The sequence below is a fragment of the Hippocampus comes genome, unplaced genomic scaffold (assembly GCF_001891065.2).
Source record: "Hippocampus comes isolate QL1 unplaced genomic scaffold, H_comes_QL1_v1.1 scaffold174, whole genome shotgun sequence".
Classification (NCBI taxonomy): domain Eukaryota; kingdom Metazoa; phylum Chordata; class Actinopteri; order Syngnathiformes; family Syngnathidae; genus Hippocampus; species Hippocampus comes.
The window spans coordinates 2,938,268-2,951,264 of record NW_017805983.1 but is presented as its reverse complement, the minus strand read 5'-3'; the positions used below and the strand labels follow the sequence as shown (position 1 = coordinate 2,951,264).

At 40.3% G+C, this 12,997-nt stretch overlaps 1 protein-coding gene across 1 annotated transcript; it reads right to left on the bottom strand.

Annotated features, from left to right (window-relative positions):
* Window positions 1-4,853: 4,853 nt before the first annotated feature.
* On the bottom strand, window positions 4,854-11,126 carry aamp (angio-associated, migratory cell protein). Its single transcript, XM_019891681.1, has 11 exons — window positions 10,666-11,126; window positions 9,755-9,886; window positions 9,545-9,664; window positions 8,579-8,718; window positions 8,341-8,485; window positions 7,949-8,032; window positions 6,612-6,727; window positions 6,079-6,164; window positions 5,613-5,703; window positions 5,374-5,528; window positions 4,854-5,304 (listed from the first exon to the last, which is right to left on the bottom strand). Exons 1-11 carry the CDS (start codon window positions 10,754-10,756, stop codon window positions 5,229-5,231), a joined length of 1,236 nt encoding a protein of 411 aa, XP_019747240.1. The 5' UTR covers window positions 10,757-11,126; the 3' UTR covers window positions 4,854-5,228.
* Window positions 11,127-12,997: the final 1,871 nt, after the last annotated feature.

Genomic DNA, 12,997 nt, shown 5'->3' with positions numbered 1-12,997 from the left:
AAAAAATCTTGTGTGCACAAACAGACGCAGGCTTTCTCACACTAACTCATTCACTCTCACTCACTCACTCACTCACTCACGCTTTCACAACTCGCTCACACATGCACATTTACTCACTGAAGTAAATGCACTCATTCTACCACACACACTCTCAAACTGATTCTGACTCACTCACACACGTTCACTCTTTCACTCACAGTCTTGCTTGCTCACTCACTCACTCAGAGGCACGCGCAGGGACAAACACATGCACAAACACAAACTGTCTCACTCACTCACCATGTCCTCACACACGCATTCTCTTAATCAAACGCACCTTTCACTCTCACTCACAATTCCTCTCTCACTCACACACACTCACTCTCTCACTCCTCACGCTTTGAGACGCAAATCCACACAAACAAACACACATTCTATCACCTATTCACTCACACACAACCATACGCTCGAGAACTCTTGCTCTCACACGCACACGCAAGCTCACTCTAGCTCACTCATTCACTCACATATACTTTTATACTTTTATACTCCCTTGGATGCACAATCTTCCTGCACGAGCGACACACGCACACACACACACACACACACACACACACACACACACACACACACACACACCACACACACACACACACGCACACACACACACACACACACACACACACACACACACACAGGCGACACCGTGTTGTATGTCTGAAATTCACAACAGCTGTCATGCTCGCCTCGTATCTAAACACAGCGTTTGATGGAAGGCCGGTGGAGGCTGCTTTGTTTTCCAAACTCTTTCCATGACAGTTTGGTCACCGGCCCAGCGCCTGTCAGATAATGGTACAAGCTTCCCCGAGCCTGCACGCGTTTGGGAAGACACTACACAGGAAGAGCGGGCTAGATGGGACATCACAGGGAGGACATGCACGGGGGCCATTCATATTTCGTTTCACAACAGCCCGTAGTGAACATTCACTGGATCACCACTGGCTCCCGAACGATAACAAAATAAAGGTTTTTGAAAGGAGTACCACACCTTTTCACTCGGGATGTTATTATCGCGGAGCGCTTTACAAAGTGAAACGGTCACGCCTCAAACAAGTCTGTCGCCCGTCTGCGGCCATGACAGCAGGCCACATTTAATAGGTCAGACTTTGGCCAGGTCAAGCTGGAACCTTCCTCAGTTTTTTACAATGGCCAAGGCTGCATTGTGACGATTCACGCTCATGTCTGGATGAGGTGAAGTACACAACCAGACGCAGTGAGCCGAGGGCTCCGCTAACGGTAAAAGGAAGGAGCGCTTGTGCACACGATGTTTAGCCTCCTTTGTGGATGACAAACTCAAAGGAGTAAGGGGCACGCACCGAAGGGAGGTAGGAAAGGAAACAAGGAACGTATGGGTTGAGTCTTGAACAAAAGGGTTGGTTGGTACTGGCAACTCCTGCAACCCCAGTGAAGATAAGCGGTTCAGAGATTGGACAAATGTCTGCCGGCATTCTCTAAGAAATGCGGAATAAAAGGTCCAGTTTCAGATTGAAAGGGTTTGAAATTGGTTGAGAAATGTGGAAGGAGGAGGCAAATATATCAATAAAATGTTGATATTTGATTGATTGAATCGTGCCTGCATTCATTTTTGAAACGATGTCATGGCAAAATGTGGAATCGTGAAAAATTGGGCAGTTGGGAGAGTGTGAAAAATCATCAGATCATTTTACAGTTGGAATGTTTTAAATTGGTTGAGGAAATGCGGAAGGGGGAGGTTGATATGGACGATGATGGGAATCTGTGTGGAACTCTTAAAAAGGTGAGCATTTTGCACATTTGAAAAAGAACTTCCCTTGAAATGATTTGAACTGGTTGAAAAATGTGGTAAATGTGACAAATGTCTGCATTGATTTTTCTTGGGAATGCTGTCATGCTAAAACGTGAATCTGTGCAAAAAGATGTTCATTTGGAGAGTGTGAAAAATGATTTCCCAAGATGCATTGAAAGTCTTGAACGGTTTGAAGTTCCAAGGGTTTGAAGTTGTCGAGAAATGTGGAAGGAAGATCATGTCAGACAACTGGCAGGAATAAAAATGTGAAAATTTAGTTCCAGAATAACATGTGAATCCTCTATTAATCACACACTGAATGAAAAGTGGATCTAGTTTTCATTAGATGAGTTTATCTGTTTTTATGTGCAGAGTACGTCATTTCTAATCACAATTCACCAGACCGTACAAAGAAATAGAACCAGCATGGATCACCACCCAGGAAAAAAATAGGATCTAAATGTTTCTGTGTTTAACTGATTGCTGGATCTCAAGCGCAGTTTTTGGTGCCAGGCAGGCCGACTCGTTGAGAAGGAATAAAAAAAAATAAAATAAAAAATGAAGATCATCCTGACGCCCAGTGATTAGGTTAGGCCCCAGACTGCCAGGGAAGATTTGTGCAACTCGCTTGTATAGTCTGATCAATTGGGGTTGATAATAATCTTAAATCTTGAACTAAAACCCCCTTATGCTTAAATTGAGTTGAAGTATGAGGCCAGGACTTTTCAGACAAAGGACCACTTTCTCCCTTTCTTGATGACATTAAAGTGTACTTAAGAACTATCCACCTTTTCAGGAGACTTCTCGTCTCCCTACAGAGGCTCCTTTTGGTTGTCATCTGATAAAATGTCAACAAGATGCCACAAGAAATCACTCGTGGAGGGTAGTGGTTCTCAAAGTGGGGTGCAGGGACATGGTAATGGGGCGGGCGGCCCATTGTATCATTTCGAAAAGAGCAAACGTACCTCCAACGGATGTAAAAAGTCTCCACACCCCTGTTCAAATGCATACACGGCAATGGCGAGTGATGAAAAACTCAAATGCCAGGCTTTTGTGACTTATACGAATGAGACCGAGACAAATCATTTGAAAAGGTTCTCTGAACGTGAGCTCAACGCAATTTAAAGAAAATGTTTTCGCTCGGGAAACTAAAATTAAGCCTCATATGCACTAAATTTGGGATGTGTTCATATCATGTTCAAACCTAAATGGCAGTGGGCGCAACACACCCCTTCCAGCATTCAGAGTGCTTCTGATTAACCCCAAGCAACGTTCAGCTCTTCTAGTAGGCTTATCTTGACATTTTCAGAGCCACATTGTGCAGTACATATCCACACCAACTAAATATATACAAACCAATTTACTCCTTTGGGCCAATTAAAAGCTCCGATATGAATGTGACGTATATCAGCAGATGAAGCTATTTGTTGGGGGTTTTTTTGGTTCTGTTTTAGAATAAAAACTAGAATAAAGGCATCTATTACAGAATATATAACAAGAATAAGGTGATATTTTTGAAATTCACTTGTTAAAATGTTGGTTTCTTTCCTTGTAATTCCTTTCTTTATTTCTTAGATCATCAGTTCATGGTTTGTTATCATTACTTTGCTCCCTAGTGGATTAATTCTTGGAAAAACTACAATTTAATTCCCGTGACATTACCACGTTCCATCCCAACAAAAGACATTGTTCTTGCAAAAATTAAAACTTTTTTTCCTTGAAAGATAGAATTTGAGGCACTTTTTAATTGCTTTGGTGCTGTGAGGGTCAACTTTGGAAAAACATCCCCCTTGGACCCAAAACATTTGAGAGTCCGAATCATGGATCCCAACAATTTGTCCCAACATTACTGTTACACAAGAATAACAATACAAAACAGCTGGAGTACAAGTGTCTTTTAGTACGGTATATTTTTCATGTATTTACAATTAAGTTGACACTGGTCGCAACATTCAAATCAAGTCTGAAGGGAGATGTTTCCCTCTTTGGATTTCTCCATTGACACATAATTTCAGTGAGGTTCATCAGATGGTACGAAGATGCAACAAGCACAAGCGAAGAGTTGACATTTTTTTCTCTTGAGGTGCTGTCCCGATTCCTCTCTCTCGCTCTCTCTCTTTTATTTTTTAGCGATCGGGCCTTTGGAGGCAGAAGACTTTAGCTTGGTTGTCTCCTGAAGCGGTAACTGCCACTGTCGCTTCCCTGCAGGAGATGAACACAGTCAAGCAGCGGTCAAGTAAATTTTTCTCAACGGATTTAGACGATTCACAAAAATGATCAATTTAAGAAATAAAACGGCGGATTTCCGCGGATCCGCGGAAAATTGCCATGTATGCAAATGCCAGGCTTTTGTGACTTATACGAATGAGACCGAGACAAATCATTTGAAAAGGTTCTCTGAACGTGAGCTCAACGCAATTTTAAAAAAATGTTTTCGCTCGGGAAAGTAAAATTAAGCCTCATATGTACTAAATTTGGGATGCGTTCATATCACGTTCAAACCCAAGTGGCAGTGGGCGCAACACACCCCTTCCAGCATTCAGAGTGCTTCTGATTAACCCCAAGCAACGTTCAGCTCTTCTAGTAGGCTTATCTTGACATTTTCAGAGCCACATTGTGCAGTACATATCCACACCAACTAAATATATACAAACCAATTTACTCCTTTGGGCCAATTAAAAGCTCCGATATGAATGTGACGTATATCAGCAGATGAAGCTATTTGTTGGGGGGTTTTTTGGTTCTGTTTTAGAATAAAAACTAGAATAAAGGCATCTATTACAGAATATATAACAAGAATAAGGTGATATTTTTGAAATTCACTTGTTAAAATGTTGGTTTCTTTCCTTGTAATTCCTTTCTTTATTTCTTAGATCATCAGTTCATGGTTTGTTATCATTACTTTGCTCCCTAGTGGATTAATTCTTGGAAAAACTACAATTTAATTCCCGTGACATTACCACGTTCCATCCCAACAAAAGACATTGTTCTTGCAAAAATTAAAACTTTTTTTCCTTGAAAGATAGAATTTGAGGCACTTTTTAATTGCTTTGGTGCTGTGAGGGTCAACTTTGGAAAAACATCCCCCTTGGACCCAAAACATTTGAGAGTCCGAATCATGGATCCCAACAATTTGTCCCAACATTACTGTTACACAAGAATAACAATACAAAACAGCTGGAGTACAAGTGTCTTTTAGTACGGTATATTTTTCATGTATTTACAATTAAGTTGACACTGGTCGCAACATTCAAATCAAGTCTGAAGGGAGATGTTTCCCTCTTTGGATTTCTCCATTGACACATAATTTCAGTGAGGTTCATCAGATGGTACGAAGATGCAACAAGCACAAGCGAAGAGTTGACATTTTTTTCTCTTGAGGTGCTGTCCCGATTCCTCTCTCTCGCTCTCTCTCTTTTATTTTTTAGCGATCGGGCCTTTGGAGGCAGAAGACTTTAGCTTGGTTGTCTCCTGAAGCGGTAACTGCCACTGTCGCTTCCCTGCAGGAGATGAACACAGTCAAGCAGCGGTCAAGTCTGGAGTTAAAATGAATTAACGTGATATCCCACCTGTTCATTGAGAAGTCTAAGATCTCCGCAGCATGACCGCGGTACTCAGACACCATCTTGCCGGAGCGAGCGTCCCACTGGCGCAGCACTCCGTCCAAACTACAGGTGGACACCAGCGAAGAAGACTCCTCCCACTGCAGGTGAACAAGGCCAGCCTGGAGGAACGGGGAGTCAAAGGGATTTTACAGCCCAAGTTTCACGGTGCCGAGTTTGTGGGTGACAGAATGGCAAATGCAAACCTCATGTCGGCAGCTGTGTCGTAGCATCTGCGTGGAAAGATCGTAAATGGCTAAGGTGCCATCTAGATAGGCCACAGCGATGAGCGGAAGGCTGCAAAGACACAAGGTGGTTCACATTCTTATGAGGGGCCGGCAGAAATGTGATTCAGGATTACTCGCAAACACCTAAATGCTAAAGACTTTCAGAGTTTTATTTTTTTCCTATATACCACTGAACTGTTCTCAAATACGACTGAAACTGCCAGACAGACTACCGGTACTGAAAAGCATCAATCAGAATATTACAATGGGATTTACAGTTGTGTGCATGTGCAGGAAAAAAAAAAATTATGTGTCGAGGAGCATTTCAGTTAGGGGTATTCATTCCACTTTTTTCCTGTCAAGCACCAGCATGAGTACCCTGCTCTTGATCTTAATGAGCCATGAAAAGCACTCTATAAATAAAGTTCCTCATCGTCCGACTTACATGTTGCAGAATCCCACCGATTCCACAGAGTTGGATTCTTCCTCATCTTTGGCTTTGCTTCCATCCAAAGAGAACATGCCCACCACCTGATACCACATGTGGAAAACATGTGCACATTCTGTACTTCGGTAAAAGTAGACACTTCGGTAAAAAAAAAAACTGCAACCAAAGTACACTAAAAAAGTACAAATGATTTTTTACTGTCAAATAATATAAAACGCTTGTTTTGATTACATGGCACCACAAAAAAAAACTTCACTGCAGAAAAAATTGTTTTCCATCGTTATTAATAGTTGTGAAAAAAAATACATTGCGTGTTGTGTGTGTGTGTGTCTATCTTTCTATAGACACACACACACACACACACACACACATACACAACTGAAATGCGTCACCTACTTGTATGTTTTATCAGATAAGATGGGAGAGCGTTTGAAAGTACAGTACAGTACAGAAAGCTGAAAAATCAACTTCAGTTCCCACCACTCCAAAATGTGTATCCATCTTTCCAATTGTGTTGCCATGGCACCTACCTTGCCCGTAGCAGTGTTGATGAGCTTTACACAACCATCCACTGAGCCAGTGAGTACCAAAGAGCTGTCCTTGTTGCATGCAAGACATGTCAGCGCCCCCTGGTGCCCATCTTTACCTGTTTTTTTTTTTTTTTTTTACATGGGAGAGAAATTTTCTGTTTGTAACTGTTACGAAAAATGGACTTAATTAAATGCAATCAAAATGTATTGTGCTTAAAAGTTACTGAAATGTTGAAAAACAAAAGTTTTTTAATGGATTAAATGCAAAGTCAATTAAAAGTGAAACACCTCCACTGAACTGAGGCAGTGATTCTTTCATGTACTGTAACTGGGGTGTCCACTGTTGTACAGTGAACATTGAAACACTGCCTTGAGTCACATGACGTCACAGAAGTGTGTTTTTGCGTTTGATTTCTTTTTCAATGGATTTTGCAAAGTAACCTCAGAGGACACAAGTGATGGAAAAGAGGGCATAAAAATGTTGACAAAAATCAGCCACTCACCCTCGAATCTTTTTTTTTCTTCGAAATAAAATGTATAAACGGGTGTCGATGTGGCTTTCTACATGTCCTGGTCGTTATTTTGACATTTTAATGAATGCTGAAATTCTGAATTTGGGGCAAAAAGGGTGTGTGGAGTCATCTTCACTGCATGTGAATTTGGCTTTCTGTCCTCTGACTTGACGAAGAAGGAATGCTGATATCACTTCCGCAATCTTGGCGTAGCCACCTTGGGACATGTAAGTGGCTCCATTGTGAGTTGGAGATGGAATAGTAGCATCTTTATATCAATTTTCAGGTTAGTAATTTATTAGCATAACGTTTCGTTAGTTTATTCAGCATAGATGGTCACAGTATAGAAATGATTTAGGCCGTAGTTTGTCAGTGCTGCTTTCAATCACAGCCAGACAACGCATAAGCCTCTGCTTCCTCGCAAGCCCAGTGGTCTCCCAAAGCAACTGTTTTCAAATATCAGTGAGGGGTCAGTAGTGGGGTGAGTTACCCTTTAACGTGAAGTGCCTCACCGCCAAAGCAAAAGCAGCCATTTCCCTCTACACTTTCTTCACCTCTTCCGTCACTCAAAGATTGAGTACAAAATGAATTGTTTTTAATTATCAGCTACTTTTGTCAACTTATTTTCACGCTGGAAAACATTTTTGAAACACTTTGAAAAGCATTGCCTGTACAGTGGTTCAAAAAGGTTTTATGATGAAGAAGTACTGGGAGTACATTGATTTAACCATGGACATCCCACTATTTCATTTCTTTCATTTTTCTATACATGTGTTTTAGTTCAATTCTTGGTATTCTTAAAAGAAATAACAAACACAAATTCACCTTTAATGACATGAATGCTGTTGCCTTGCTTCAAATCCCACAAGCGCACAGTTCCGTCCTCATAACCCACCACAGCGCGTTTGCCTGAGGAGAAGGGATTTTTTAAAAAAACATCACTTTTAAAATACAACGTGAACATATTTTAACACACAAAATTAATGTGAAAGCATAAAATGTATGGAAGCCACTTAATGGACAATTTCAGGTGGCTGGAACAGATTAACAGCATTTCCATTCATTTCAATGGGGAAATATTCATTCATTCATTCATTTTCCGAACCGCTTGATCCTCACTAGGGTCGCGTGTTGTTTACCATTTCAATGGGGAAATATGATTTCAGAAATGTCTTAAATGAAGGGATCACTATATTGTGTGGGACTGTGTTGTTTACCATCAGGAAGGACTTTGCCACTGGTGGACTGGCATGCACAACTCTGGAAGGTTTTACAGTCTCCACTGGGGATCTTCCACATCCACACGTTACCGTCATCTGTTCCTGCCAGAAGCACTGGAGCACAGGGATGCCACTCCAACCACTGGAGGGCCAAATGACCAAAAACAAAATTAGGAGAAGTCTTGAGCTTTCACTGCACAATATAGATCAAGGAGTCAAAGCAAATGTGCTCTACCTCCAGATCTCCGACTTCAAAAGACCAGATCTCTTCTTTCGTCTCCACTTTCCAGACTTTAATCAGGCCACTCATGTCACCTGAAGCCACAAGCGAGGAGTCGTGGCTGAACACGGCACATGTAACCGAGTCCTTGTGACCTGTGCACGAGAGCAAACGGGAGGAGTAGTCAGGTTTTCCATGTCTCGGTGCGCAGTGTTGACCCGCTGTATCGTGGGTCACCTACAGTGGCTCAGTGTGGAAATCTGTGGTTCCTAGTGAGGTTTTTTTTTTTGTATACAATAGTGCCTCGGCTGACAAGAGACCCGAATTACAAGTTTTTCAAGACACGAGCCGTTGCCCTGCCAAATTATTCACCATCTGGAGCTTGGCAGACAGTGAATAATTCTTCAAAAATTGCCTTTGAGCTGTTTATTGCCACTCCCAGTTGAAATTTACTGTCAAACTAAAAGTAACGTGTATTAAAAAAAAAAAAAAACAATCATAAATTCATTTTGTGAAAGTACTCTCACTCACTGCAATTGCATCCTTTTTTTTCCATTCCTTACTAAAAGACTTCATTGTTCAATAAAATATTTTTATCTCACGTAAGTTCTACTTATCAATGATTTCTTTTTAAATGTCACCTTTTTTAATTGTATCATTTAGAATGGACGTCTGATAATGACAAAATTAAATATGAATCCATAAAAATGACTCCTTTACATTCAACCTTTGAATTTGAATAATTCAAAATTTCACCATTTTAATTTACCAGGAAATTTCCCAAAATTTGTTGGAAATTGTCCAACCCTTTGCAACCCTAGCTTTTAATCGTGTTAAATGAGTTTAATGTGCCTGGGATGAGAAAAACTATTTTATATTTAAATGTATATGGTTACCAATAGCGGGTGGGTCTGGCAAATTTCCCAGGGGTTCACTGCACTCAAGAGTGAGAATGTTGAATGAATATTTGTGGAGATTTACCTGTACACTCCAAGACAACTTCGCCGTCGCTCACCCTCCACACATACGCCTTATCATCTTCTCCTCCTGTCACTGCCAAGTTGTTGGTGGCTGGGTCCAAGCTCACGCAAAATACAGAGCCTGAGCGGGGGGAACCACAGGAAAATTCAAACTCAAATGCTGACTCATTTCTTTATCGCAGAGAATGACCACAGTGCCTGCCGCAGATACCAGTGTGTTTGGAGAAAGTCAACTCGCTATCATCCCGCTCCAACTCCATCTCGTCCTCCGTCTCCCAGCCTTCGTCGTCTGCATTGGCAGCCTCTTCAAAGTCGATGTCCTCCAGGTCGTCTGCCAAGTTATCTGTGAGCACAAGCCAAATGTTAAAGTTGTAGCATTGATTTATAAGCCACATCCACCCATTTTCCATCGTGGTTATCTTCATTTGGGTTGCGGCTGATCCAGAGCTTATCCCAGCTGACTTTGATCGAGACCACCAGCCGACGCAGGACAAATGTAGAAAAAAAATAAAAAACAAACATTTGCACAAAAATTTAGAAATTTCAGTGGCCCTCACATGTATGTTTTTGGAATGTAGGAGGAAGCCCGTACGAGCACAGGGTGAAATGAGAGAAAGAAAGAAAGGAAATGCAATCTCAGATCCTCAGAAGTGTCACACATGCGTGAAAAGTTTGACAAGCACAGCCCCTCTTCAGCGCAACAGATAGCACCATGATGGGACGCTACATTCCTGCTTCCCAAGTTGGCTGACGTCACATCCAAATGTGCAGTGTGTATGCGAATAATACTTGTCCATCACGCTGCTGATTGATTAACCTTTATTACCTAAATGAGGCAAAACTAAAAACGTAGGAAAGTAATGGACCAGCAAGTACCAGTGGGGAGCGCAGAATCTCACACTAGAATCCTCTGCAGAGCAAAATAAGAATATTGAAACTGGTTATTTGAAAGACGCTAATTTATTTAAGACTAATGTACAGCCAACAAATGGATAAGTGGTTGGATCATCATGGGTGGATGGATATAATCAGATGCTCTTAACAAACTGTAATAAGATTCAACTTGAAACATAAAAAAAAATTAGTTGTTTGAAGATTGTGTCCAGTGTATTTTCAACGCACCTGGACCATCTTCGGTGTCGTTCAGGTCGATGACTTCAATGATTTCTTCGTCTCCGTGAAGATCTAACGAATTTTGCTCCATGTTCGCCATTATGTTAGCACGCTTCCAGCTAAACAACCAAGTTACAGTACGTGAATGAAAACGGTGTTATATTTCCAACCGAGCTAACGTCGTATATGTTGAGGAAAAGTAGACCATCTTGAGTGGCATGTCAAAAACAAACAATCAAAGAAACAAAAACACCCCCTTAAAAAAAAAAAACACACGCGACGTCCACTTATCCTTCCCACGTTGTATTATCGCTTTTTTGCCCTGCGTAAATTTGTCAGGGTACGTAGGGTTCTCTGTCCGAAATTCGACATCGCTCACGTCGCACGAAATGTCTTATTTATATTTTATTAGGAAACACGATGTTGTTGCGGTTGGAAAAATTAATGTCCTTAAATTGGCAAGTCGTTCACTCGTTTTAAAGCAAGGACTGCCTGCATACTAAATTCGGGTTAAAATATTAGTTAGAGGCGCAGGATGATTACATCATAATGCAGCCATGCGTCATAACAGCTACATCCACTAGATGGCAACATTAACAATAAACATCACACAGCCACCAAAATATGTCCCAAATAGGAAATATGGACGATTCCAGAATCTAGACACTAATATTTGTGAAAAACGTAGTATTTCTTGTTTATTTTTGTTAGATTTTGATTGTAAAAAACAAATAAAATAAAAAATAAAACATGATGGTTTCTATCTATCCATCTATCTCAACCATCAATAGTGGACGTACATATGCGTGTGTGTGCGTGTGCGTGTGTGTGTGCGTGTGCGTGTGTGTGTGTGTGACTACTGAGGGAACTAACTTTCCCGCAGCACTGATTGGACATGCAATGTCATGTGATCATCTGCAGCCAGTGATGGCCAAGCAGGCGTGTCATAACTAAATGACATGTTGAGTCGGGTGTGTCTTAACCTCCTTGGCAGAGGCTCCGTCGAACCCCTCAGACTGATTCACCGAACCCCAAAGGTTCGATTGAACCCAGGTTAAGAACCACTGGGATATAGCAACAGATCAAAACTCCTCAATGAGCTGCAGTATTATTAGTCATTCTTCACAGTGGATAAAGAATGTATGCCCGTGACGATTGTTGTACTGCTTGTGTCCACTGAAACAAAAGTTCCTTTGGATTTACTGAATTTGAACATGTGCAGCGGTTGTGCATTAAAATGCAGTAAATCTATGTAATTTTACTGTGTTCTTTTTCTCCAAAACAAACCAATGATATCAGTTCAACACGTTAATCTTGTGCAACCCAAAATACTTTATTTTTCAGTGTACATTTGTTGCGCGACAGTTTGTGCTCCAATGTAATACAAACCCAATTCCAAGGAAGGTCGGACATTGTGTCAAACAGACATCAATAAAACAGAAGAACATGATTTACAAATCACGTTTCATCTCAATTCTAATTGAATACAATACAAAGACACTATTTTTCATGTTCACACTCATCAACTTCGTTTTTAAGATAAGAAAACCTTTATTTGTCTCACAATGGAGAAATTCCCAATTATTTTGATTATTTTTATAATTGTAATTATAAAATTATAAATATATATATATATATATATATATATATATATATAAAACAACAAATAAGTATTGCTGAGTAAATCCTTCACAATTTAGTATATTTAAACTTTATTTATCCCAATACTAGAATGTGATACGATATTTTACGTCATTAATTTTATTTATTAAAGTTAGAGGGTTTCAAATAAATGTTAATGTTCCAGCTTTTGCTCAAGATTACAAACCAGCTGTGTAAATTGCTTTGCTAACTGGTCTACAACAAACTAGACTACTACAATATAATTGAAGTTTGATAATAATACTATGTCATTAATAACTTGTTTTCTAGTAATATGAGTAACACGGTTGCATTGATGGGAATGACACACTCTCTTCATGCTGAAAACAAACCTTGATGATGTCACTGCTCATGAGTCATGGAGCTCATTTTAGTTTCTGGGGCTCAAAAGGTTTTAGTAGGGTTGCATGTATGTTGAGAGATACAACATCAAAGCATAATTGTCACAATTGTCTGTTATAAAAACAAAATATTTGAATAACTACAAGGAACACAGCAAAATCCTACCACAAAAGCTAATATCTTCAGACTTAATTTATCTGTTGTAATTGCACAAGAGGAAAAGATGGATGCTAGATGTGGTGGACGAAGTCTGTTTTGTGTGTTTGCTTATTTGCTTTTCTTTTTTTAACAGCTTGCAGTGGTTTCTTTTTCTTCTGGCGCAGCTATTCTATTCCTT